The 23,009-nt window shown below is 56.4% G+C and overlaps 1 protein-coding gene across 5 annotated transcripts; it reads right to left on the bottom strand.

Moving 5' to 3' along the window:
* Positions 1-1,745: 1,745 nt before the first annotated feature.
* Positions 1,746-22,655, bottom strand: PLCD3 (phospholipase C delta 3). 5 transcript variants are annotated; one of them, XR_015147521.1, is made up of 15 exons: positions 22,419-22,655; positions 10,536-10,697; positions 10,210-10,438; positions 9,717-9,846; positions 8,654-8,882; positions 7,980-8,181; positions 7,673-7,817; positions 6,716-6,868; positions 5,345-5,488; positions 5,061-5,211; positions 4,171-4,287; positions 3,151-3,317; positions 2,873-3,028; positions 2,565-2,714; positions 1,746-2,368 (listed from the first exon to the last, which is right to left on the bottom strand). XR_015147521.1 is itself a non-coding variant. In XM_086357239.1 (15 exons), the coding sequence occupies exons 1-15, from the start codon at positions 22,567-22,569 to the stop codon at positions 2,283-2,285; spliced, it is 2,352 nt and encodes a 783-aa protein (XP_086213365.1). In that variant the 5' UTR covers positions 22,570-22,655; the 3' UTR covers positions 1,746-2,282. The 5 variants fall into 5 exon arrangements, 4 of the variants coding, with proteins under 4 accessions (XP_086213365.1, XP_086213366.1, XP_086213367.1 ...); XM_086357239.1 differs by having other exon boundaries at positions 2,873-3,008; XM_086357240.1 differs by lacking the exon at positions 22,419-22,655 and adding an exon at positions 17,444-17,513 and having other exon boundaries at positions 2,873-3,008.
* Positions 22,656-23,009: the final 354 nt, after the last annotated feature.

The following is a 23,009-nucleotide window of genomic DNA, read 5'->3' as shown; positions in this document are numbered from 1 at the left end:
GAGCCAGGTGGTTCTTTTGAGCCACCTGGGGTGTTTTAATTATTATTTTCTTGACACACAGCATGTGGGATCTTAGTTCCCAGACTAGGGATCGAACCCAAACCCCCTGCATTGGAAACGCAGAGTCCTAACCACTGTACCGCCAAGGAAGTCCCCTCCAGGGGTGCTTAACAATGCAAGCTGTTAGGTCCCACTGAACCCAGAAAATTTCCCAGGAAGGGTCTTGAGGAACCATGTCTGAACTCCTCCCCACCCCAACCCCTGTTCTGTTCCTGTGGACCTTTTCATCCATGTACCCCTCCACGGCTGGTGCCTCCAAGTCCCTTTCCAGGGAACCTGGGCCCTGAGCAGCAGCCTGAGAGGTCCTGCCCCTGGGATCATCCCTGAAGCCTTTTCCCTGACCCTTCCAGACCTAGTTTAGGTCTCTCCCCACCCAGGAGCAGCTCACTCCAGGCTTTCAGGGCTGGGGGGGAAAAAAAAAAACATAGCCCTGCGGGTGGTCTCCACCCAGCGGTCTTCAGAATTACCAGCTGTGTTTCTTCTTTGCCTTCACCTCCCATAATCAGTTCCTGTCGACTTTGTTGCCTTAAAGATTCTTCCCAGCTTTGGGGCTCTTCTAGCCAGAAACCCTCTTGCTGCATCAAACCAGAGATGAGAGGCAGGATTGGGGCCTCAGTCTGGTGGCCAGGGTTCACCTGACACAGGACCCCCGGCCCAGACCCCGACCAGACCTGGCCCTGTGGGGGCAGGACAACGCTTAGTTGCTCTCCATACCCTCACACTGGACCTGGGGCCTCACCTGCCCCCTCTGTGGGGCTGCAGGGTGGCCGCCCGGCTCTTCTGACAGCCCTGAGACTGTGCATCCAGACTACCTGGCCCGTTCCTTCATGGTTCCTGGATGGGGGGTGGGCATCTGGGCCGCTTGAGTCTAGTTCTCTTCTTTCAGATGCACAGATTCATCAGAACCAAATGCCCTCCTCAGTGTAAACAGAGCAGGGTGAGGCCATCACTTTCTGCATCAGGTCCTGGGATGGCAGGAAGGTGGAGACAGCCCAGCCCTGGGTTCTATGGGGCAGCTTCCAGCGGCAGCCCAGCCCCAGGCCACCCTCCGGGAAATGGGCACCAAGCTCTGTGCTTGTTCAGTGTTGGTCTTGCTGCTTCAAGGAACCCCAGATGCCAGGGCTCCACGCTTAATCCCAGAAAGTCACTCTCTGATGGATTTCCTCCAGATTCTGTCATCTGCGGTCTGGGCACGCTCTCCCAGCATCTCTAGAGGCACCTGAGCAGCCCCCTGCTTCCCAAGCCTTTGTCCAAAAAAGGCTGCTTGGCTGGTGGAAGGAGAGTCCCAGGTCTCTGGGATTCGTCTACTGAAGAGACAGGGGCCTTGAACCCAGCTGAGCCTGGAAAGGGGGGACTCTTTCTGAAGTCCTTCAGAGTCCTGTCACCACCCCCTTTAAAGCTACACTTGCACCCTGGCAGAAGCCCCCCTCACCATTCCAGATCCCCGGTGTGTTTCTCGGGGGGTGGCCTTGTGAACCGCTGTCCTCACAGTCTTGTGATGCTGGCAGCAGCTCTGAGCCAAGAAAGGTCAGGGCTATTTTGAGCTGTGGCAGCCCCTCCAGCGCCCTGTCCTTCTTAGACAAATGACCCAGAGGTGGGAAGAGGCCCAAGGGACATTCTCTCTGCCCCGGCCCTCCCCGAGGCCTGTGGTTGTGGCCTCAGCGGTACTTAGCGGGTGGCAGTGGTAAAATAAACTTGCTTTATTTTGTTCTACTGACCTCTCCAGGGCTCTTCTAAGACACAAGTTAGAAACCGATTCCCAGGTCTCCCCAGAGCTGAGCCTCCCTCTCCCTCCTTGATTTAACAGGGGAAGGGAGCTCAGGTTCAAGAGCTGGAGAGGGAAGGAGGGCCTTAGCGGGTGGCTAATGCCAGGGGAGGGAGCGGGGGGTGGTGGCTGGACTCCTCGTGGGAAGGAGGCTGGGATGGCCCCTCTGGGGAGCAGAGAGTGGTCGAGGGCTCACAAGTCCCGCTCCCTAAGTCTCCTGGCAGCACCAGGCCTGGCTCTTCATAAGCCATGACGACCAGGTGGGCTGAGGCCATCTCACAGCCCAGAGCAAGGAGCAACTTCCCGTTCTTCAGGAGGGGTGCAGGCAGCCCCCAGCACCCAGTTGAGACCAGAGCCTGGCAGGCTCAGCGGGAGGATGGAGGGGCTGGTCCTCCATCACGCCCTCCACTCCGGAGGGCGTGGGACACAGACTGGCACCTGCAGAACCCAGGGTGGCTCAGCTCCGGATGCAGATGTGGACAAAGAGAGTGGCCGGTGACAGTGAGGCCCCGTCCTTGGAAAGCAGGTGGATGTGGCGGTACCCTGCGGGGAGGGTAGCCCTGCGTCAGCTTCTCTGTCCACTGCCCCGCATGGCCAGGCATGTAGGGTGCAGACCGCATCCCACTCCCAGGGTGGCCTGGCTCAGGGCAGGCTCTCGGAGGAAATGGGTGGCCCCAGTGAACAGGGTCTTGGAGGCCGGGACCCCCCATCCCTTTCTACCCCACCAACCCCCACCAACCTTGCTTCAGACTGCTGAGAGGCAGCGTGAACTGGCCCACGAAGTCATTGGGGGAGGTGGCGTCATAATCCTCTACCACGAACCGGACCAACGCCAGCTCCGGAACCCGCAACTGGAACTGCAGGGTCTGCCCCCAGCGGGGGTTGAAGCCTAGGGCGCAGGCCTGGCAGTCAAGAGCCCGCAGGGCCAGCCCCGCCCAGCACCTCCCTCCGCTCTCTGCGGCCCGCCCTCTACTCCGTCCCCCACCGCCCTCTACTCCGCCCCCCCCCGCCCCCCCCCCGCCCCCCGCCAGCAGGGCCCCCACGCACCGTTGTTGAGCACATAGTTGGTCTTCTTGCGAGCACAGTCCGCGGGCACCCCGTGGATCTCAATGCGCACCAGCGGGTCCACAATGGAATTGGGCTTCTCGGTGTTCAGCTTGGGCAGCTGCTGTGCCGTCAGCACCTGTGCGGGGAGAAGGGGGGCTGCAGCCCGGCCCGAGGCGCTCACACCACCCTCCCGGGCCCTCCCCAGGCCTCCGTTGTCCTCGGGCTGGTGCCACCCCCGCAGAGGGGACCCCGGGCAGGGCACGGCCCAGGCCTCTGACCTGGATGGTGAGAGTCGTTCTGGGGGGCCCAGGACACTCAGGGTCAAAGGTTGTGTTGGGCGACCGCAGTCGGACGGGTTTCAGGATGTAGCCACACTGCCCGTTGACGAGGAAGCGCCCAGCATTGAGGTCCATCTCGTAACCCGGTGTCTGGAAGTTCAGTGCCACTGTGGACACAGCAGAGGCAAGGCAGGGCCTCTTAGTGGCCCTCTCCTCACTGCTCAGTCTCAGGGGCTCACTGCCCTCCCCACAGATAGACTTGGTGTGGAGAGGACTTGGTTCTCTCCAGAGAGGGTCCCCCTGCCTGGGTGGGAGTACCATCCCACCCCAACCATGGCTTGGGGGCATCATGGCAGCGAGGGACCCAGCCCCACTACCACCTGTACTTCATGGCTGAAATCCCTCAAGGCCAGAGAGAGGTTTCCCTAGCTTCCCCAAGGGGCACACTCCTCTCCTTTGGCGATGCTCAGTGTCCTCCAGAGCCCCCTCTCGTCAGTGTGGACTTAGTGGGGACTGCCTCTGTGTGTGTGTGTGTGTGTGTTTATGTTAGGGGCACAAGGGAGTGGAAGTTTTTTTCTGTTCTCAGCTGTGTCCAACTCTTTACGACCCTATGGATGGCAGCCTTCCAGGTTCCTCTGTCCATGGGATTCTCTAGGCAAGAAGACTGTAATGGGTTGCCATTTCCTTTTCCGGGGGGATCTTCCCAACGCAGGGATGGAAACTGGGTCTCTTGTGTCTCTGCACTGGCAGGCGGCTCCTTTACCACTACGCCACCTGGGAAGCCCTTTTAATTTCTACCTTCATAAAAAAATTGAGATTTTACACTGCCAAGAACCAACAACCCTGATTTGTGTTTCCCCACCTGTTGACAAGTCTTTTAATAATTGTTATGACTGAGACTCATGTTTCTGACTTCTGGAAAGCTGTGTTGCCCCATCACCACTGGGGCCTCCATGGCTCCCAGAGCCACACCCCCAAAAGTGGCCCCTGCCCACCCCCTCTTCTGCTGTCCCCACTCACCCAGCTGACAGCCCGAGTTCCACATCTCCTGGGGGCTGTAGTTGGCCGAGTTCATCCGCAGCCCCAGCGGGTAGACACGGGTCAGGTGGCGGGCATTGTGCCTGACGAAGCTGTTCCCTGGGGGAGAGGTGGGGTGGGACTGTGGTGGCCACTGGGGTATCACTGGCTGCCAGAGCCTGTCAGCCACCTTCCCCGCCCCCCTGCCACCTCCAGAGACCAGCTGGGAACGGGCAGAATTCCCATCGTCAGCTCCCGCTGCCCCCTTTCCTCATTCTCTCTGATGAGGGGGCAGGGGGTCCTCATGAGGAGGCTCCTGAAGTCCAGAGGGGCACAGGGACCCCCTCCCACAGCCTGGCACTGCATCCCACCCCCCACCCAGAGTCCCCACATTCCTGACTCCATGGGTGGAGCCCCTGGCCCCAGGCTGCAATCTTTTGTTGCTCAATCCACAAACACTCCTCCAGCCCCACCTTGGGTTCCAGGAACCCTTCCGTGTATGTCATACCTCCAGGCCTGGGGACAACCTGCTTCTCCAGTCTGGAAGTCCCCTCCCCCTCTTCATCTGGCTGCTTCCTCCCCCTGCTGCAGGACTCCCCCAGCCTCTGTCAGACCCAGTGGATCCCCCCGCACCGCAGTTATCCGTCTATGTCTGGCCCCGGATTAGGCTGTGAGCCCGTGAAGGCAGACAGCAGTCTCCCTTGTCCCAGTGCCCTCTTCTTGCATGCATACCTGGCCCGGTGCCGGGCACTCATTCCCTAAGCCCCTCTCTTCACTGCCCCCAAAGCCCTTTCACTCTCCTTTCCAGACCAACGTCAGCATCTCCCACCCACCCGGGGTCCGCCGGTCCCCACCTCCCTCCTGCCTCAGATGCCCCACATCCTGGCTCCCACCTGCCTCTCGGATGAGCTTCTTGGCCTTGCGCTCGCTGAGGGAGCTGACCTGGCAGGGCTGGGGTGGGACCGGGGGCGGGCGCAGGGTCTGCAGGCGGGTGGCACAGCAGTACACGGCCAGGGCCGACAGCTCCGGGGAGATCTGCTTGGCCTGGGAGACAAGCCTCAGTGGGGGTCTGCCCCCCACCCACCAGCTCCAGCCCCCTGGTCGTCCCACCTCCCTTCTCTCGGCCACCTGTCCCCAAGCTCCACAGTGCCTGCCCAGCCCGGGCTGGCACACTCACCCGCCGCCTCTGCTCTATGGCCCCCAATTCCTCCTCTTCATCTTCCTCTTCATCCTCCTCCTCCCGCTCTGATAGGATGCGACCGTTCTCACTCCTAGTGTCTGGCAGCTTCTTCCCCTTCACCAAGACCCGGCCTTTCAGCCTCTGTAGATCCAGCATGGAAGAATGAAGCTCCCTTGCCCCTGTGTCAGTCCATCATTCAGACACCACTGTGTGAGGGGCTGGCTTGGGGTGGTGAGCAGGGAAAGAGACACACATGAGTGATGTTCCTAACAGGAAAAAACCTATGAGGGAAACAGCCTATGGGACTATCCACAGGGGACTGGCTAATGAGGTGCCTCCAAGCCTCAGAGTACTGCAAGCCAGACAATAAAATGAATGAGGCAGCTCAGGGTTGAAAGAGAAGGCCTTCTCTTCAAAAAAGATCTCACGAAAGAAGTGCAGGTAGAACATGTGTTCACAGGATCTTTTTTGTCTACGACTTGAAAGAGAAGATCACTGTCCACAGGTATATAGGTATATAGACGCATGGAAAATTCTGGAAGAATATACAAGACACCATTGAAGGTGATCACGTCTTCAGAAATACGACAAGGGGAGCAGGAGTGGAGGAAAATCCATTTTTCATTGTGTATGCTCTCTTTTTTCTTTTACCATATGTATGTTTTTTTTCATACTAATAAAGTCAAATCACACACAAAGGTGAACCCAGATTCCCTGTGTAATTTGGGATTGGGAGTAGGAGGAGAGTTTTCTCCAGGAACCCTAAAAGGATGTGTCCTGAAGAGGCAGATAAAATGCTCTGGGGTTTGGGAGAGAGGAAGATGGACCACTTCTGGCCAGAGCGCTGAGGAAGTTGCTAAGGCCACAGGAAGAGGCCCTTTACTGAGCTAGACTCTAAGCAGGTGGCACCTGGCGAGCATGGGAGCTCCAGGTGGAGAAGACAGTGTCAAACAAGGGAACGGCCAAGCCCTCAGGGACTCTGTGGGCAGGAGGCAGGGTGGGGAGGTCAGGCCAGGTCATGGAGGGCCTTGCATGCCAGGAACAAGGGTGGGAGGCGTCTAGTCAAAATGGAAGGTAGGCAAGTGACAAGACCACAGGGTGCAGATGTCAGATGAACGGTGACACAGGAGGTTAAGGCAGAAAGGACTTTCCTGGCGGTCCAGTGGTTAAGACTCCGCACTTCCACTGCAGGGGGCGTGGGTTCAACCCCTGGTCTGGGAACTAAGAACCCATATGCCACAAAAGGTGGCCAAAAAAAAAAAAAAAACAGAAGGTTAAGACAGAGGAGAGGGGTCCTGAACAAAGGTGGATGGTCGACCTTGGAGCCAGACCCTCCGCCCACCCAGGCTGGGGGTCTGAGAGCCTTACCTCTGGGGATGGCAGCTCCTCAGGATTCTGGGAGTCCAGTGTCTGTGTCACCAGCATGTCCCCCAGGATGGTGTGCAGGTGGCGGGCCATGGCAGCCTGCTGCTCCAGCCCGCAGTGGTTCTCAAGGGATAGGATGACGGGGTACGGGGACACCTGTGAGGGGGAGGGGCAGCAGCTCAGAGACACTAGCCCCTCCCCCACCAGGACCCCTGCTACACCCAGCCCCCGACCCCCTTCAGGATAGGCAGGCAGATGTCTGGAAAACCCACTCTGGGGGAGACTGAGAGGGTGGATGTGGGACATACCAGGATCAGTGTGTCCATAGAGGGACAGAGGTCAGATCTGGGGCCCCGGGGAAGGGGGTGGGCTGTCTGGGGAGCTGAGAGGGGCTGCAGGAATGTTTCTTTTAATAAATGCTCTCAATGTTAATGACACTGACCATGCCATTTAGGTTACACACTTTTCGTCCCAGCCCATTATTTGTTGATGGAAAGATTCCTATACCTTGACACATGTGGCAATTTTATGCAGGTGCAACGTTGAGCTTCTGTTTTATGATTTCCTCTTTGTGAGTCATGATTAACATGTCCTTCCCTACCCACATGGTTTTCTTCTGGAAATTTTATGATTTTCATACAATTACTAAACTTAAGGGTGGGAGAAGGGAGCCCCTTGTCCAGCTTTATTCCACCCCACTGGCCAGCTGTCCCAGCAGCACTTGGTGAAAGTGAGTCTCTGGGCAGGGGTTTCTTTTGTTTTTTGTCTTGGCCACACTGCACAGCATGCAGGATCTTAGTTCCCCGGCCAGGAATTGAACTCATGCCCCTTGAAGTGGAAGTGTGGAGTCCTAACCACTAGACTGCCAGGGAAGTCCCAGGTGGTTCTTTTGGAAGGACAGAGATCAGCTGGGGTTGCCAGCAAGGCTCTGGGGCTGAGTGTGCGGGTCCCGGGGCTCACCGTGAAAGCGTGCTCTCGCACTGCCTGGATCACGTCTCGGAAGAGGATCTTGGAGGTGAGGGTGTGGCCGTGATAGATGACCGGCTCACCTCCTGGCCCCTCCCAGCAGTCCAGCTCCACACAGCGGCATCCCTGGGCAAAGGCCCTGCAGACAGACGGATGGACAAAGTATCTTGTGGATAGCACAGAGCAGGGCAAGGGGCAGGCCTCCTGGGCCCCAGGAAGCCCACGGTGGGAGTTAAGCCCCTCATCACCCCCAAACCGGCTCCCAGACCTATTCAGCTCCACCATCCCCACATTGTGGTACCTGACGTAGGCCTCAGTACTGCTGGGTCCCCCGATCTGAGAGTCAGTCAGGTAGGTGTTGTGTGAGGAGGAGATGAAGTAGTGGGCGAGGGGCTGGTCCATGTCCTGGAACACGCGTGTGTGGGCCAGGTCCAGGGCAGCTCCCTCAGGGGACAGCAGGTACATCATGAAGCCATCCAGTGTCATCAGCTCATGCTGCTTGGCTGCAGAAAATGGGCAGAAGAGAGCATCAGGCTATCCAGGGACTCCTGTGTCTGGACCCCAAAATCTCAAAGCTCACTCAACTTAGTAATAATGAGCACTTGTCTACTGACTAGACTCTACATAAGTTATGCCTTTTTTTTTTTGGCGACACTACACAGCTTCTGGGATCTCAGTTTCCTGACCAGGGATTGAACCCGGGTCCCACAGCAGTGAAACCCCAGAATCTTAACCACTACCACCAGGGGACTCCCGAGTTATGCCATTTAATTTCAACCCAACCCTGTGAGGAAGATACATTACTATGCCAATTTACAGAGACGGCGGCTGAGTCCCAAAGAAGTGAGGTGAGCTGCCCAAGATGGCGCCCACAGTCAGGAACAGCAGAGCCCACTTAGCTGGGCACCCAGACCTGTCAGACGCCAAGCCCCGAGCTGCGTTGGCCCCAGCCCCATCTGTCAGACCCTTCTTCACCTGTCTCGTTGAGCTCATAGGTGTGGATGAGCTGCTGGGCGTGGGCCAGTGTGGCCTTGTGCTCGCCCTGGTCCTCCAGGAACTCCAGCAGCTCAGAGGCGCTCAGCACGCGGTCCTCTCCTGAGTACCGATGGAAGACCTCCTCCAACTCAGGGCGTTTCAGCAGCCGCCGCAGAAATTCCTCGATCTCTGGCCCCTCCAGCCGCTCATTTTTGGAGCGGTCACACTCCTAGAGGGCAGGAGGGAGAGGCTCAGAGGAGGACGACACCCTGGGTGAGCCGGGTGCTCTCACACCCATGCTCTGTACACACCCCCATCATCCACCACGGCTGGGACAGGAGGTGACGTCTCCCATTTCACAGGTGGAAAAACTGAGAGCTGGCAAGGCCGCAGGTCTCACTCAGACTCACGCAGCTGTTAAATCGCAGGGCTGGGTTTCTAAAGACGGTCTCTTGGGTTCAGGGCTTATCCCTCTGCCTACCCCAAGAAACAAGATAGGGGAGAAAAAACTGTGAGCTTCAGGCAGGGCTGGGCCTCTGTGCCGGAACCCCGCTCTGGTGTGTATGCGGTACTGTTCTCACACATTCACACCAAGGTCAACGAGCAACACACCGCTGAGAATGTACATGGTGCAGTCCACGTGGCGCTGTCCGTCCAGGAGTCCAGGTGCCGTGGCCCTCCTGTCCCTCAGGGTCACACAGTCCGCGTGCTCCAACTGGGCCATGGATGCAGAGCCCACCCCTGTGGGCCCCTCCCACACGTAGGGTGTACATGGTCACGTGTGGAGGTGCCAGATGCCACAGTGGAGGGGGTGTGCTCACGCGTGTGCCCATGAGCCTGAGGTCCTCGCTACCTGGGCTCTGCCTGAGGGTGAGGAAGGAGCTCTGGGCCCAGGCTCCCAACCTGGCTCCGTGGCTTCCCTGGGTGAAAGGGTAGAGTAAGGCCCAGATGCAGCCTTTCTGCAGAAAGAGGCGACTCTCCACAAAAGCCTGGGGCGGGGGAAGGGAACCGAGGACTCCCATGGCTGGGGGAGGCAGAGGTCAGAGTGGTGGCAGGTGCCCACCTTGAAGAGGCCGTAGGCGTACATGTCGTTCATGTCCAAGTTGACCATGCGGAGCAGGTTCTTGATTTCCTTGAAGCTCATCTTACTGTCCTGGTTGGAGTCTGCCCGGTGCAGATAGGAGTGGATCCAGGTGTGGGTGCTCAGGAAATACCCGCAAGAGGCTGGGCCCCGCCCCCAGCTGACAGGTAATTGACAGATAAGCAATCTCCCCTGACTACACACACACTCATCCCCTCCCGCCTGGGGGCTCCCAGTTTGGGAACTGTGCGTTCCTCTCAGCCTGTGAACTTCCTGAGTTCCGTAGGAGCGCATCCTTTGTGGGACCCAGGCTCCCTAGGGACGCCTGGCCGCCACCCTCAGTTCTGAAGACAAGGGCTCAGTCTCAAATCTCAGGGCCCCTAAGAGTGGAGCCACGCCTCTCCTGGGGCTGGGAGTCCTCCTGGCATGGGGCTGGCCCCTCCATGCCCGCCTGCCACACTCCCCGGGAGGATATTGGTCAAGGCGCTCGCGTTGGCTCATGGCATCGAGGCGCGCGCGCAGCTTGGCCAGACCACGCACCCAGCGCTGCGCCTCCTCGGCCGTGGGCGCCACCAGGTCCAAGTTCTTGCGGCGCCCCTTGAAAGCGATGGTGAGGCAGCGTGCCGGCTCAAAGGCGCCCCCGAAGTGCCGCAGGCCCTCGGACTGGTGGCCCTCGCGGATGGCCTCGATGTGCTGGACGAAGACTGCGGAGAGGAACGGACCGCGCGCGGCCGGGTCAGGGCGACGAGGCCAGGCCGCCACTGTCCCCAGGCCGCCCATGCCCTCCCCGGCCCCACTCACAGATGTGCTGCGAAGGCGCACGCGGGATGCGCCGCTGGAACCACACGCTCAGGCCATCCTCCTGCAACCGGTACAGCCGTTCCTTCTGCCACGTCGGCGAGCGGATCTTGCAGAAGCGGGAGCCCCGCAGCATGGCCCGCACATCCTCATCCTCCGACAGGCCTGTGGGGACGGGAGGCCATGGGCACCCTGGAATTCTAACCCCCTCCCCAGCAGGGAGAAGCAGGCGGGCTTCCCCAGGCAGCTCTTCCTCTCCAGGTAACGGGTCACTGAACTGGCTGTGGCTCTAGGCTTTTTGGCCCCAAGGCCTGTGCTCGGTGTATCCCACCCAGGGCCCCCTGGAAGGGGTGCCAGCAACAGGCTGGCCCTCCTCCCAAGCCTCCCCTGGAGGCCTCAGAACAGAGCTATTGCTCAAGACACTGCCTGGGGCTCTGGCCTGTTAAAGGTCACCTTTTCTGTCACTGCCCTCCAGGCTTCAAGCCTAGAATCTGCCATCAAGAGCCTTTTCCCTTGAGACAAAACTCTGACCATCAAGAGGGTTGTTTTTGTTCAGTTGCTCAATTGTGTCCGACTCTTTGCGACCCCATGGACTGCAGCATATGCAAGGCTTTCCTGTCCTTCACCATCTCCTGGAATTTGCTCAGACTCATTCCATCCGACCATCATCAAGAGGGTAGTCTCACTATCCAACCTAAATCTTTCTTATTGCAACCCAAGCTCTTCACCTCTGCTTTCTCAAGGACAAGGAGGTCATTCTGGCTCCAGGGTCTCAGACCAAGCAGGCCAGGCCCAGCCCTGCTTTGGCCAGCCTGAGGCTGACCTCCAGATGCCCTGGTGAGGCCCGCAGAAAGCATGATCTCCGTGACACTAGGTATCCCCCTTGTCCAGACACTGTCACAACCCCATGTGCTCTCCAGTCACAGCGTCCCTCTTCCTTAATACGACAAAATGCTTGTAAGTCACCTACTACATGCCAGACCCCACTCATGTATTAACACACAGGAAAACAAGTGCAGAGATGCTTCGGGAACTTGCCAGAATTCCATGGCTGGGAGTGGTGGAAACAGGCTTTAAACCCTGGAGGTCAGGCTCCAGCATCTTCACCCTTGGCCAGCACACTGTGCCCTCTGCTCCTTCTATCCTCTTTACCCCTCCCTGCAACCACCCTGGGCCTGGAGACATAGGACAGAGCGGGATTCGGGGGTCAAATCCCAGCTCTGTCACTTCTGTCATGGCCATGGTGGCACTACCCTGTGACTGCTCTAAGCCTCCAGTTCTCCATTCACAAAGTGGCGACCACAATAGTAGCTGCTGCAAAATCCAAAATTCAGTCAAGCTGCTGCCTGCTCCGTGGGGCCACACCCTTTGCTTGGATGTGTCTCAGCAGGGGTCAAAAATAAAAGTTTGTGAGCCAGGGGACTATAGAATGGGTGGGAACCAGTCAAACTGTAGGGTCCACGCCCTTTGGAAAGGACGGGGCCAGCCAGGGGTGGATGTGGGCCCAGAGATTCCAGAGAACTGGAATCTGAATTTGTATGTGATGCCTCCAAATTTTTCAGTGTTGGCAATTAAATCAAATTGAAATAAAAATCCCCAAACACCACTGTGTGTGCCAAAGGAAACAGGACAGTGGGCTTCTCTTCCTCCTTTTATTTTAACAAGCTCCCAGCACTGGGCTTGGCTTTAGGCTTTGTGCCCCATCCCTCAAGGACCCTGCTTGTCTGATGCAAACTCTGACCTGAGGAATCAGGTCTAAATCCCTGTGACTGCCTCTCCCTGACTCTGGGAGCCTTTGTAGGATCCTTCTCCATCTTTTCTTCATATCAGAGTCCTTCAAGGACCAGCTCAGATACCACTCCTCTAGGAAGCTTTCCCTGATCTATCCTCAAATGGGAGTTCCCCTTCCCTGACTACCAATGACACTTTTTACTTTAATTAAATCACCCCACCTAAATTGTAATTTCAGTGGATTTTTAATAAACTGAAGCACTGGGATGTCCTCACCCCAGGGCTTGTCCCAGAGCCAGGCTTGCAGTCAGTGTTTTCTGAAAGGTGAGGCAGATGGAGAGACAGCTGGGGGACTAAGTGCATTCTAGTCCCAGCCCTGAGCCATCTGCCCCGACTTCCGAGCAGCAGCCTTGTGGATGAGGGTTTCTCAACCCTGGCTGTGCATCAGAATCACCTGGAGAGATTGCGAAACCCATGACCCAGAGATTCTCGTTCAACAGGTGCAGGTTGGGGATTGGATATCCGTATATTGGGTATCTGTCCTACCTTGTGGGACTTTCCTCCTGGTCCAGTGGTTAAGAATCCATTGCCAATGCAGGGGACACAAGTTCGAGCCCTGGTCTGGGAAGACTCCACATGCTGCGGGGCAACTAAGCCCGCACGCTCAACTACTGAGCCCAGGTGCTGCAACCACTGAAGCTCCTGCACCCTAGAGCCCCTGCTCTACAACAAGAGAAGCCTCCGCAACCTGAAGCCCACTAACCGCAATGAAGAGTAGCCCTTACTTGCAGCAACGAGAGACAGTCCATACACAGCAACAAAGACCCAAGGCAGCCGGGGGAAAAAAAGAATCTACCTTGTGACTTTGAGAGAGACTATGATCGAGAATCATGGACTCAGAGGCAGGAGGAGAAACCTGCCATCCTTGAGAGGTTATGGGGACTTCCCTGGTGGTCCAGTGGCTAAGAATCTGCCTTGCAATGCAGGGGGCTCAGGTTCGATCCCTGGTGGGGGAACTAAGATCCCACATGCTGTGGAGCCTGTGCACTCCAGAACAGCTAAGGGAAACTTTGAAGCCCTTGTGCTGCAACTAGAGAGTCTGTGTGTGGCCAGGAGAGATCAGCAGGATGCAACAATATTCCCCCATGCCATCACTAAGACCTCATGCAGCTGAATAAATATATAAAAAATAAATAAATAAAAGAGGCTATGGTCCCCCTTGGGGCCAATCTGTGACCCTAATGGCTCCAAGGGGTCTCCCTTTAAAATAAAGGACGGAAGAGAGGCCCATTGTCCTCAGGACTGTGGCTTTCTAGAAGGGTCAATGGCCACTCAGTGCCACCTAGCCAGGAAGGGGAGGTGGAACCCTCCTGTTTCCACACAAAGAGCTAGAACATGGCGTGTGCCAGGCCAAGAGACTCACCAGACCCTCAGCCCCCTATCCTCATATCTGGGCAACCTCTGCATGCTCTCTTCCTGAGGGTGGGGGGCAGGGAAATCAGGGAGCCCTGCAGTGCCACCGAGGCTGAGGCCACCCCTTCTCGACCTTCTCAGCTGTGGGAAAGGGGACTTCTCGTTTCCATGACAACTAAGCTCTGTAGCTGGAGCCACCTCCCCTGACCCGGCCAGCCCTGTGATGCCAAGCCCAGAGTTGGGGGGCGGGGAGGAGGGGAGCTGGTGAATGACTAAGGCCGGAAATGGAGGTGAGTCACCATCACCGAGGGCCTGTTTTGTCCAGAGTTTTCTGCAAACAGGACATGGAGAAAGACAGCCTGAGCTCCTGACCAGCCCCCCAGGGGGACAGATTCCCACGCTGATGGGGGCCCTGCTCCTGGCTCTCACCCCAGCTCCCCAAGAGCCTGTTTGGGAAGGGGTGACATTCCATTCTGCCCGCCCTACCAGCAAGGGCCCCCAGATCACACTGCCCCTTGAACCACACTGTCCTCCGCCCACACTGCCAGTGGAAAGGCTTCACAGAATGAGGGTGAAGTGCCAGGCTGGGCCGGGTGCTGAGCACCTGGATGGCTGTCTCTATTTCTCCATTGCTTGAGCTTCTGAACCCTGGGATAGTGAGAGGTATGGGGTGTCAGACAAGGGGGGCAGAGGTAAGGGGGTGAGGTCAGGAGGAGGGTCCAAGCTCCAGGCAGTGATGCTGTGAGGGGCCTGGCCCTCTGCCTAGCTGCCCAGTAAACATCTTTTTAGTCCTGCCAGATCCAAACCCACAGATGTTTCCTGGACCTCATTCCTACTCACTTGGAGCAGGTTCACTAAGAGCCTACCTCCTGCGGTTTCCGTGGGTTCTTTATCTATCCATTTCTGCCTATCTATCCATTTCTGGAGTGGGGCTGGGCCAGCACCATGGCCACCTCGACCGAGCAGGTTGGGGAACAATTATGAAATAATAGTAGTAAAAACGAGGACAATCAGTAGCCAAAAGGTGGAAACAACCCAAGCGTCTATCAGCAGATAAACAGATAAGGGAAATGCAGTCTAATCATTCGGTGGGATACTATTCAGCCGTATAAAGAGTGACGTCTGATCTCTGCAAAGTACGACATGGATGAACTTTGACAACATTATGCTAAGTGAAATAAGCCAGACCCGGAAGGACAAACATCTGATTCCATTTACATGAGGTACCTAGAACAGTCAAATCCATAGAAACATTTTATATCATTATTCCTCAATTTAAAAAATTCAGAGACAGAAAGTAAATTAGAGGTTACCAGGGATTTTGGAAAGGGACAAACAGGGAATTATGGCCCAATGGTTACAGAGCTTCTATTTAGGGTGATGGGAAAGTTTTGGAAATAGCACAACATTGTCAATGTCATTAATGCCACTCAATTATCTGCTTCAAAATGGTTTACATGGCCAATTTTATGTTATATATATTTTAGAATGATTTTTGGAAATAAAGGGACTTCCCTGGTGGTCCAGTGGTTAGAATTCCATGCTCCCAATGCAGGGGGCACGAGTTCGATACCTAGTGGGGAAACTAAGATCTCACATGCCATCATGGCACAGCCAAAAATAATGATAATAACAATGTAATATGCCAGGAGGGGCTTCCCAGGTGGCTCAGTGCGTAAAGAATCCACCTGCAATGCAGGAGATGCAGGTTTAGTCCTTGGGTAGAGAAGATCCCCTGGAGGAGGACATGGAAACCCACTCAAATTTTCTTGTCTGGAGAACCCCATGGACAGAGGAGCCTGGCGGGCTATAGTCCATGGGATCGCAAAGAGTCAGACACGACTGAAGCGACTGAGCATGCACGCCAGAAACCACCATACACTTTAAATGGGTGAATTAATTCTCAATAAAGCTGTTAAAGAGGCAGCTAATGAATTTGTTCAGGGTTGCAGGGTCAATAAGTGGTGAAGCTGGAGTGTGTTGAGAATTGGGGAGGGAGCTCACCCAAAGGGCTCTATGGGGCTGAACCCTAATCCACCTGGGGCCCGTCCACAGGGAGCTTGAAATAAATGATAAAGAAGGAAACTGAGGCAGCGCCTGGGAAGGAAGATGGGTAGTTTGCTCCATCCCTGCTCCTGAGTCTCACGGCCTCCAGCTGATTCTGTCTCCCGCTCGGCCCACTGTCATCAGCTCGGGCCCAAACACCTTCCCTGAGCTGAAGGCTCACCTCTGCCCCCAGAGAGGGACCGGAAGGTGGTGGGAAACAGGCAGCCCCACAGTTTCCCAGCGACCACCTTCGGCCTGGGCAGTTCAGGCTGTGTATGGTCCGGGGGCCAGAGGGGTTCTGTGGCCAAGGCTGGGGGTGGGGCAGGAATCTGCCTGGGCAACAGAGTTGGAAGAGGCTGTGGGAGGCCAAGTTCATCTCTGTCCCTTAAATCCCACCTTTCTGGACTTCCCTGGTGGCTCAGTGGAAAAGAATCCACCTGCCAATGCAGGAGACACAAGTTCAATCCCTGATCTGGTAAGATCCCACATGCAGCGGAGCAACCAAGCCCCTGTGCCACGAAACTACTGAGCCTGTGGTCTGGAGCCCAGGAGCTGCGACTACTGAGCCCACACGCCCTAGAACCCGTGCTCTGAAACAAGAGACGACACCGCAGTGAGAAGCCAGCGCACCGCAACTAGAGAGTAGCCCTTTCTTGTCGCATCTAGAGAAAGCCCTCGCACAGCAACGAAGACCCAGCGCAGCCAAAAACAAATACTTAAAAAAAAAAAAGAACCCAAATACATTTTGTTTAACGTTAAAAAAAAAAAATTCCACCCTTCTCATAGATGGGCCACTGATGTTCAGAGTGGACGAGCCATGTATGCCGAACAGTGTGGGTGGCCTAAGGCAGGGGCGGATGTAAGGACTGTGTAGGGGGCAGGGGTGGGAGGTGCTGTGTGGTCACGGGGTGTATATGCAGAGGCCAGGGTGTGTAAGGACTGAAGGTGTGTGTAGGGTGGTGTGTGCATATATGGTGTGTGCACCTGTGTGTCTGTCGGGGGGGCGGTTGGTGGGTGGGAGGAAGGTGATTCGCTTGGTATGGAAACTAGGCAGTGCGTGTGTGCACGTGTGCGCATGCGCGCGCGTACCAGTACACACTCAGGAAGGGCACACGGGACTCCAGCAGGAATGTGAGACATGCAGGCAAGAGCGACAGACAGTGTCAGCTTCATGCCAACAGGAGCAGGGAGGAGAGCAGCTTTTCCTGGTACTGAGGCCATGAGGCTCTGGGAGTAGAGAGCCAACAGTGAGCGGTCTCAAACACCTTCCCACCCGAATCCCCTAGCCAGCAGGCAGCCCCACACCTTGGGTACCAAGCGAGTCCCCCTCACCCAGGCTGGCTACCACACCCAAGGCTAGAACTCAGTGGGGCTCAGCGCCAGAATCCATAATGTTCCCTGAAACGTCAACAAAGTCAGGGCAGGGTGGCGGCGCTCCCCTCCTCCAGGCAGACACAGTGCCACGAAGGTGGCATCACCTTTCTCGGCAGGGCCAGACCAGGGTGAAGGCTGTTTGGGGGCTGAGATGGTAGACAGGGGCTCCCCAGAGCTGAACAAGGAGAAGAGGTGAGGAGGCCACAGTGCAGGAAAGAGCCAGCCCTCGGCCCTGCCTGGCACACCCCAGCCCTTCCCACCACCCAGGCCAGGCATCTGCCTGGACCAGGGGCTTCTCGGAAGACCCCCCACCAGGTGCCAACCTCCCCCCTGGGAGCCCCACTCACCCTGCAGGACCTGTTCTGGGCAGACTGGGGGCAGAGCACGCTTGCCCTGTGGCATTTGGTGGTGTGTGCAGACTGGAGAGGGAAGCGAGCAGCTTCTGCCCACTCAGTGCTCTGCTCTGGGGGATTAGGCATTGGGGTGGAGCGACTGGGACTCTGGAGTGGTAGGGCTGCCAGGCAAAACTCGGTATGCCCAGTTAAATGGGGGTTTCAGATAACAACAAATAATAATTTAGTATCAGTATGTCCCAAATTATGTGTGGTTTATCTGCAAAGTGTATTTAACTGGGCATCCTGTATTTTGGGGGGCAGCCCTATGAGGACACCCCCTGGAGGTTGGCAGAGCCAATATGGGGGAGGGGTGTAGCAGGTCCCTCCCCACCAGGCTTAAGTCACTCATCCATTCATTGTGTTAAGAGCTTGGACTCTGGGCCAACTTCCTGGGTTCAAATCCTCAAATCCTGTCTTAGCTATAAACACTTCTGAGCTCTGAATCCTGGGCCAAGTTACTGAACTTCTCTAAATCTCAGATTCCTCACTTGAAAAATGAGGTTAGGGATTTCCCCAGTGGTCCAGTGGCTAAGACTTTGTGCTTCCAATGCAGGGGGTGCAGGTTCGATTCCTGGTCAGGGAACTAGACCCCACATGGCAAAACTAAGAGATCTCACGGCACAACTAAAGATCCTGCATCCACAACTGAGACCTGGTGCAAATAAATGAACATTTTAAAATAAGATGAAGCTAATCGTTCCACCTACTTCATACGGTTCTGACATTAAATGAGCTAGTACGTGAAAAGCACTAGCACAGTGTTACAAGGGTGGTAATTGACAAAGGTGTTAATTGTATGCCTATCTATGTGTTAGTCGCTCAGTTGTGTCTGACTCTTTGTGACCCCATGGACTGTAGCCCACCAGGCTCCTCTGTCTATGGAATTTCCAGGAAAGAATTCCCTGAATTCCTTCTCCAGGGGATCTTCCCAACCCAGGGATCAAACCTGGGTCTCCTGTATTGCAAGTAGATTCTTTATCATCTGAGCCACCAGAGGAACCCAGGCAATAAAGAGCCATCATTCAATGATGGCTTTGGCAGCAGACAGGCACTGCTGCCTCTTAGCCATATGGCCTTGGGTGGGTGACTTCTCCCCCTCCATCTTGAGCCTCTCATCTGTCACATGGGGACAGCTCAGCACCTTCCCCGGGGATGGAGAGGATTAAATAGGATCGAGGCTGCTGTGTGCTCAGCACTGCACTGTGTTCCTGGCTCCTCTTCGGCTCAACTCTTCCCTGGCTTCCTAGGAACAGGTTGGGCCAGCAGCCCAGCCCAGGGGCAGGGGGCTGGAGCAGGCTGGACCCTGTGCTCCACAAATGACTCCCACTCAATATGGGGGCTGCCTCCCTCCCCCTTCATCTTAGTTTCCCCCAGTATGGCCCTCCAAGCCCTTTCTTTTCCTTGAGCCCCTCTGAGCCTTTGACTCTGAGCCACTCCCTGCCCTGGCCTCTTGACTTGATTTGAAAGAAAATCTGTTCTGTTGGACTAAGGGGTGGGGCTTCCCTGGTGGTCAGTTGATACAGAATCTACTGCAGTCAAGAGACCGCCTACGATGCAGGAGACCCAGGTTTTATCCCTGGGTCATGAAGATCCCCTGGAGAAGAAAATGGCAAACCATTCCAATATTCCTGCCCTTGGAAATTCCATGGGCAGAGGCTCCTGATGGGCTACAGTCCATGGTGTCACAAGAGTTGGACACAACTAAGCGACTCAACCACCACCAAGGGGTGTGGCAAAGGCAGTGACCAGGCGTGACCCTGAGGATCATTCTGGGAGAGGCAGCAGCCACAGGGGTCGCATCGAAAGCTACGTGGGTGGTAGACATAGGCCTTGGCCTTGTGGGCCTGAGCAGACGGGCCCCAGGACACCTGGGTTTCGCCTCCACCCTGTTCCTGGACTCAGTGAGGCCTGGAGAAGGGGCATTCCCCATGGAGTCGACATTCCTCGCAGAAGGCAGTCACTCAACAGGATGGTGCAGCAGCCAAGGGGAGGGAGGGTGCCCAGGTGACATTCTGACACCCACATAGTTCCCAACAGTGTCACTGTCACAGGATGCCCAAAACTCCCGTGCAGCCTTACTCAGCCACAGGGCACTGAGTTTTGGGCTTAGCACCAATTACTTGTCTATAAGTGTTTCCTAGACTGTCCTCTCCCCCAGGGCTAGGTATTCTCCATCTCTGAAGCCCCAGCCCTGGCACAACACCCTGGCACCCTGATGTGAAGTCACTCAGTCGTGTCCAACTCTTTGCGACCTCATGGTCTGTAGCCTGCCAGGCTCCTCCATCCATGGAATTTACCAGGTCAGAATACTGGAGTGGGTTGCCATTTCCTTCTCCAGGGGATCTTCCCAACCCAGGTATTGAACCTGGGTCTCCCGCATTGTAAGCAGACTCCTCATGATCTGAGCCATGGGGCTTGGCAAATGGGTGCGGAATGAGGAGACAGGCAGGTGGGCAGGATTGTCACCTCAACCCTCCCATGGCAAACGTAACCCTCGAGGGTGGCTGACTCCCAGGGCTGCTTCTCTGGCCTAACGCCAGCCCTTTGCTGTCTCCGCAGCACCTCAGCTCCCCATAGGCATCGTTCTCTCCACCACTGCCCTGTAAACCAGAGGAGGACACCGCCCCCCATTAGAGACATCTCCCAGATCCCGCCGACAGCAGAGTCCAGCTCAGTCCACCTCCCTGTAGTCCTGGAATCCATTCTGGTTCCACAGCTCACATTTGAGCCTCCCCCCAACAACTTTGCCCAACTGACCCCCCAGCCTCCCTCCAGTGGGGCTCCCTGTTTTACCTCTGTGTTCATCCAACCCACCCTTACCTACACAGTTCCTGCTCTCCTCTTGTCTAAGACCTTTCCTGAGCTCCTGACACCCTCCGGGGCCTCGAGGATCCAGCCTCTCCCTGCGTCTCCCCTTTGGCCTCACTCCAGTCTCCCTCCAGTTCCGGGGTGCAGTCAGGGCTCCCCAGCCTCTTGCTCTATCCTTCAGAGCCTTGTTTCTTGGTTTCATTGTCTGACACCCTTGCTGGCGCTTCAGCTCACTAAGGGCCGGGGCCGTGTCTGTCTTGTTTGTTGCTGAACCCCTAGGGCAGAGCATACTATGCTGCTGCTGCTGCTAAGTTGCTTCAGTCATGTCCGACTCTGTGCGACCCCACAGATGGCAGCCCACCAGGCTCCCCCGTCCCTGGGATTCTCTAGGCAAGAACACTAGAGTGGGTTGCCATTTCCTTCTCCAATGTGTGAAAGTGAAAAGTGAAAGTGAAGTCGCTCAGTCGTGTCTGACTCTTCGTGACCCCACAGACTGCAGCCTACCAGGCTCCTCCGTCCATGGGATTTTCCAGGCAAGAGTACTGGAGTGGGGTGCCATCGCCTTCTCCGAGAGCATACTATAGGCACTCAATAAATGTTGGTTGAACGCATGTGTGATTGATGAAACATAGGGCAGAGAGCATGTCTTCTGTGTTTATAAGGAGAGTGCCAGTCACAGTGATCAGAACACAGCGCTCAACAAATTCAGGTCAAATGAAAGGAGGCAGAAATAAGAACAAAAACAATGGAGGACAGAGAAAGTAAGACCAGGAGGACTGCCCTGGTGGTCCAGTGGTTAAGACTCTGCACTTCCAGTGCCGGGGGCATGGGTTCAACTCCTGATCTGGGAACTAGATCTTACACGCCCTGTGGCTGTAAGAGAAGGTAAGACTGGCAAGAGAGACCTCTGCATTTTATCCCAAGATTCACACAGGTCTTCAGGCAACCCTGTCCTTCTATTCCCTCAGTCCCACCTCTAGCCTCTCCATCATTAACTATTCTACTGACCACAGTTCTCCAGCACCACTTCAGTTTTACAGTACTTTACAGTGTATAAAATACTCTCACAGGGACGTCCGTGGTGGTCCAGTGGTAAGACTCTGTAAGACTCTGGCCTCAATGCAGGGGCCAGGGTTTGATCTCTGGTCAGAGAACTAGATCCCACGTGTCACAACTAAAGATTTCACATGTGTGCCACAAATTAAGGCTTGGTGCTGCCAAATAAATAATAAATAAAAATAAATACTAAAACATTACTTTCACACACATGCCCCCTCATTCAAGCCCTCAACCCCCACTCAGTCCCACTTTGCCCAGATTCTGAGAGGCTGCCAGGGGCAGTGTGGGGGTACACGCCAACCTTTGCCCTCTACTAGCTCTACGGTCATGGGCAAATTCCTTACTTTCTCTTCCTCGTCTGTGAAATGGGGATTATACCACCTACCTCTCAGGAAGGTGAAGAAGATTGATGGGCACCACATCCCTAACCACCCAGTGCTGGCCTACATCCAGGAGATGCTTGATAAACCACAATTGCATTCCGTTCCCCCATGACTTCCCTCAAATCTAAGAAGGCAACTTTGGCTTTCTGACCCAAAGGTCAGTGTTCTCACCAGTTAGACCAGTCCTTCCAGTGCTGTGCGGCTGCTCTAATCCCAGTGGGGACTGTAAGGTTGGAAGGTCGGCACAAGATGACAGCCTCTTCTATAACTCTCATGCCCTAAGGGGCCCAAGAATCTAGGATGCCCCGAGCGCTGGAAGACCCTAGAAGGCACAGGGTGTCCGGGAGGGGGTGACGGGCATCCTAAGCCTGTCTCTCCCTTTCTACTCTTCCAACCTTCTCGGACTCCAGTCCGCAGCCCTCGTCCAAACTCCCACACCATACTCCCAGAAGTCGTCCTGGAAGCCTCGCTCAGACCCGGGACCTCGGGTGACCCCAGGTGTGACACTCCACCCCGCCCCACTCTGGAACGGCGCTGGCCTTCCATCCCTCGCCAAACTCCCCACATCCCTACTGGGAAACCCACGAAGGGCTCGTCGGAACACCCCAATCTTCCCAAGATTCGCCCCCGAGGCGCGTCCGCGCGCCCACCCGGAGCCACCCTGGCCGCTCACTGACCCATCTTCTTCAGCGCCCGCAGCCCGGGCCTCTTGATGTTGCCTTCCTGGGATGCGGGCGGGGACGCGAGCCCTACGGGCGTTGCGACCTGGGCTGGGACCAGGGGCTCCTCGGGCTGCCGCCGGCGGCTCCTCCAGCTACCGCACAGCATGGTCGGGTGGCCGGGGCCAGGCCCGGGCCCGGGGTCAGCGCGCGCGGTGCGGAGCGGAGAAACTTAGCGGCGCCGGGAGCTAGTCTGGAGGAGGAGGTGTCGGGAGGAGGGAGAAAGGGAGGGACGAGGGTCAAGGAAGGACGGACCTGGAGCTAGAGGGCGGGGCCGAGGACGGCGCGGGGGCGGTGCGAGGCGGCGGCGAGGGGGGCGGTGACCCTCGGCAGGGAGCTGGGCACTGGAGCACAAGTGGGGCTGCGGCCTGGCCCGCGCCCACGAGTCTCCGCGTTCGCCCTCTGCTCCTGAGTCCTTCTCCCTGTTCTCCGAGCGGTCCTGTGATCCCGGCCCTATGCGGAGCCCCCTTGGTGCTGGGGGAGGCTTCGGAGAGGGAGAGGGCTGCTGTCTCGCGAAGACACCCTCTCCTTTCCCCGGACCTGGGCTCA

The sequence above is a fragment of the Bos grunniens genome, chromosome 19 (assembly GCF_055505025.1).
Source record: "Bos grunniens cultivar Pamir isolate PY7600 chromosome 19, Bosgru_T2T1.0, whole genome shotgun sequence".
Lineage (NCBI taxonomy): Eukaryota > Metazoa > Chordata > Mammalia > Artiodactyla > Bovidae > Bos > Bos grunniens.
This window is presented reverse-complemented; position numbering and strand designations above follow the sequence as displayed.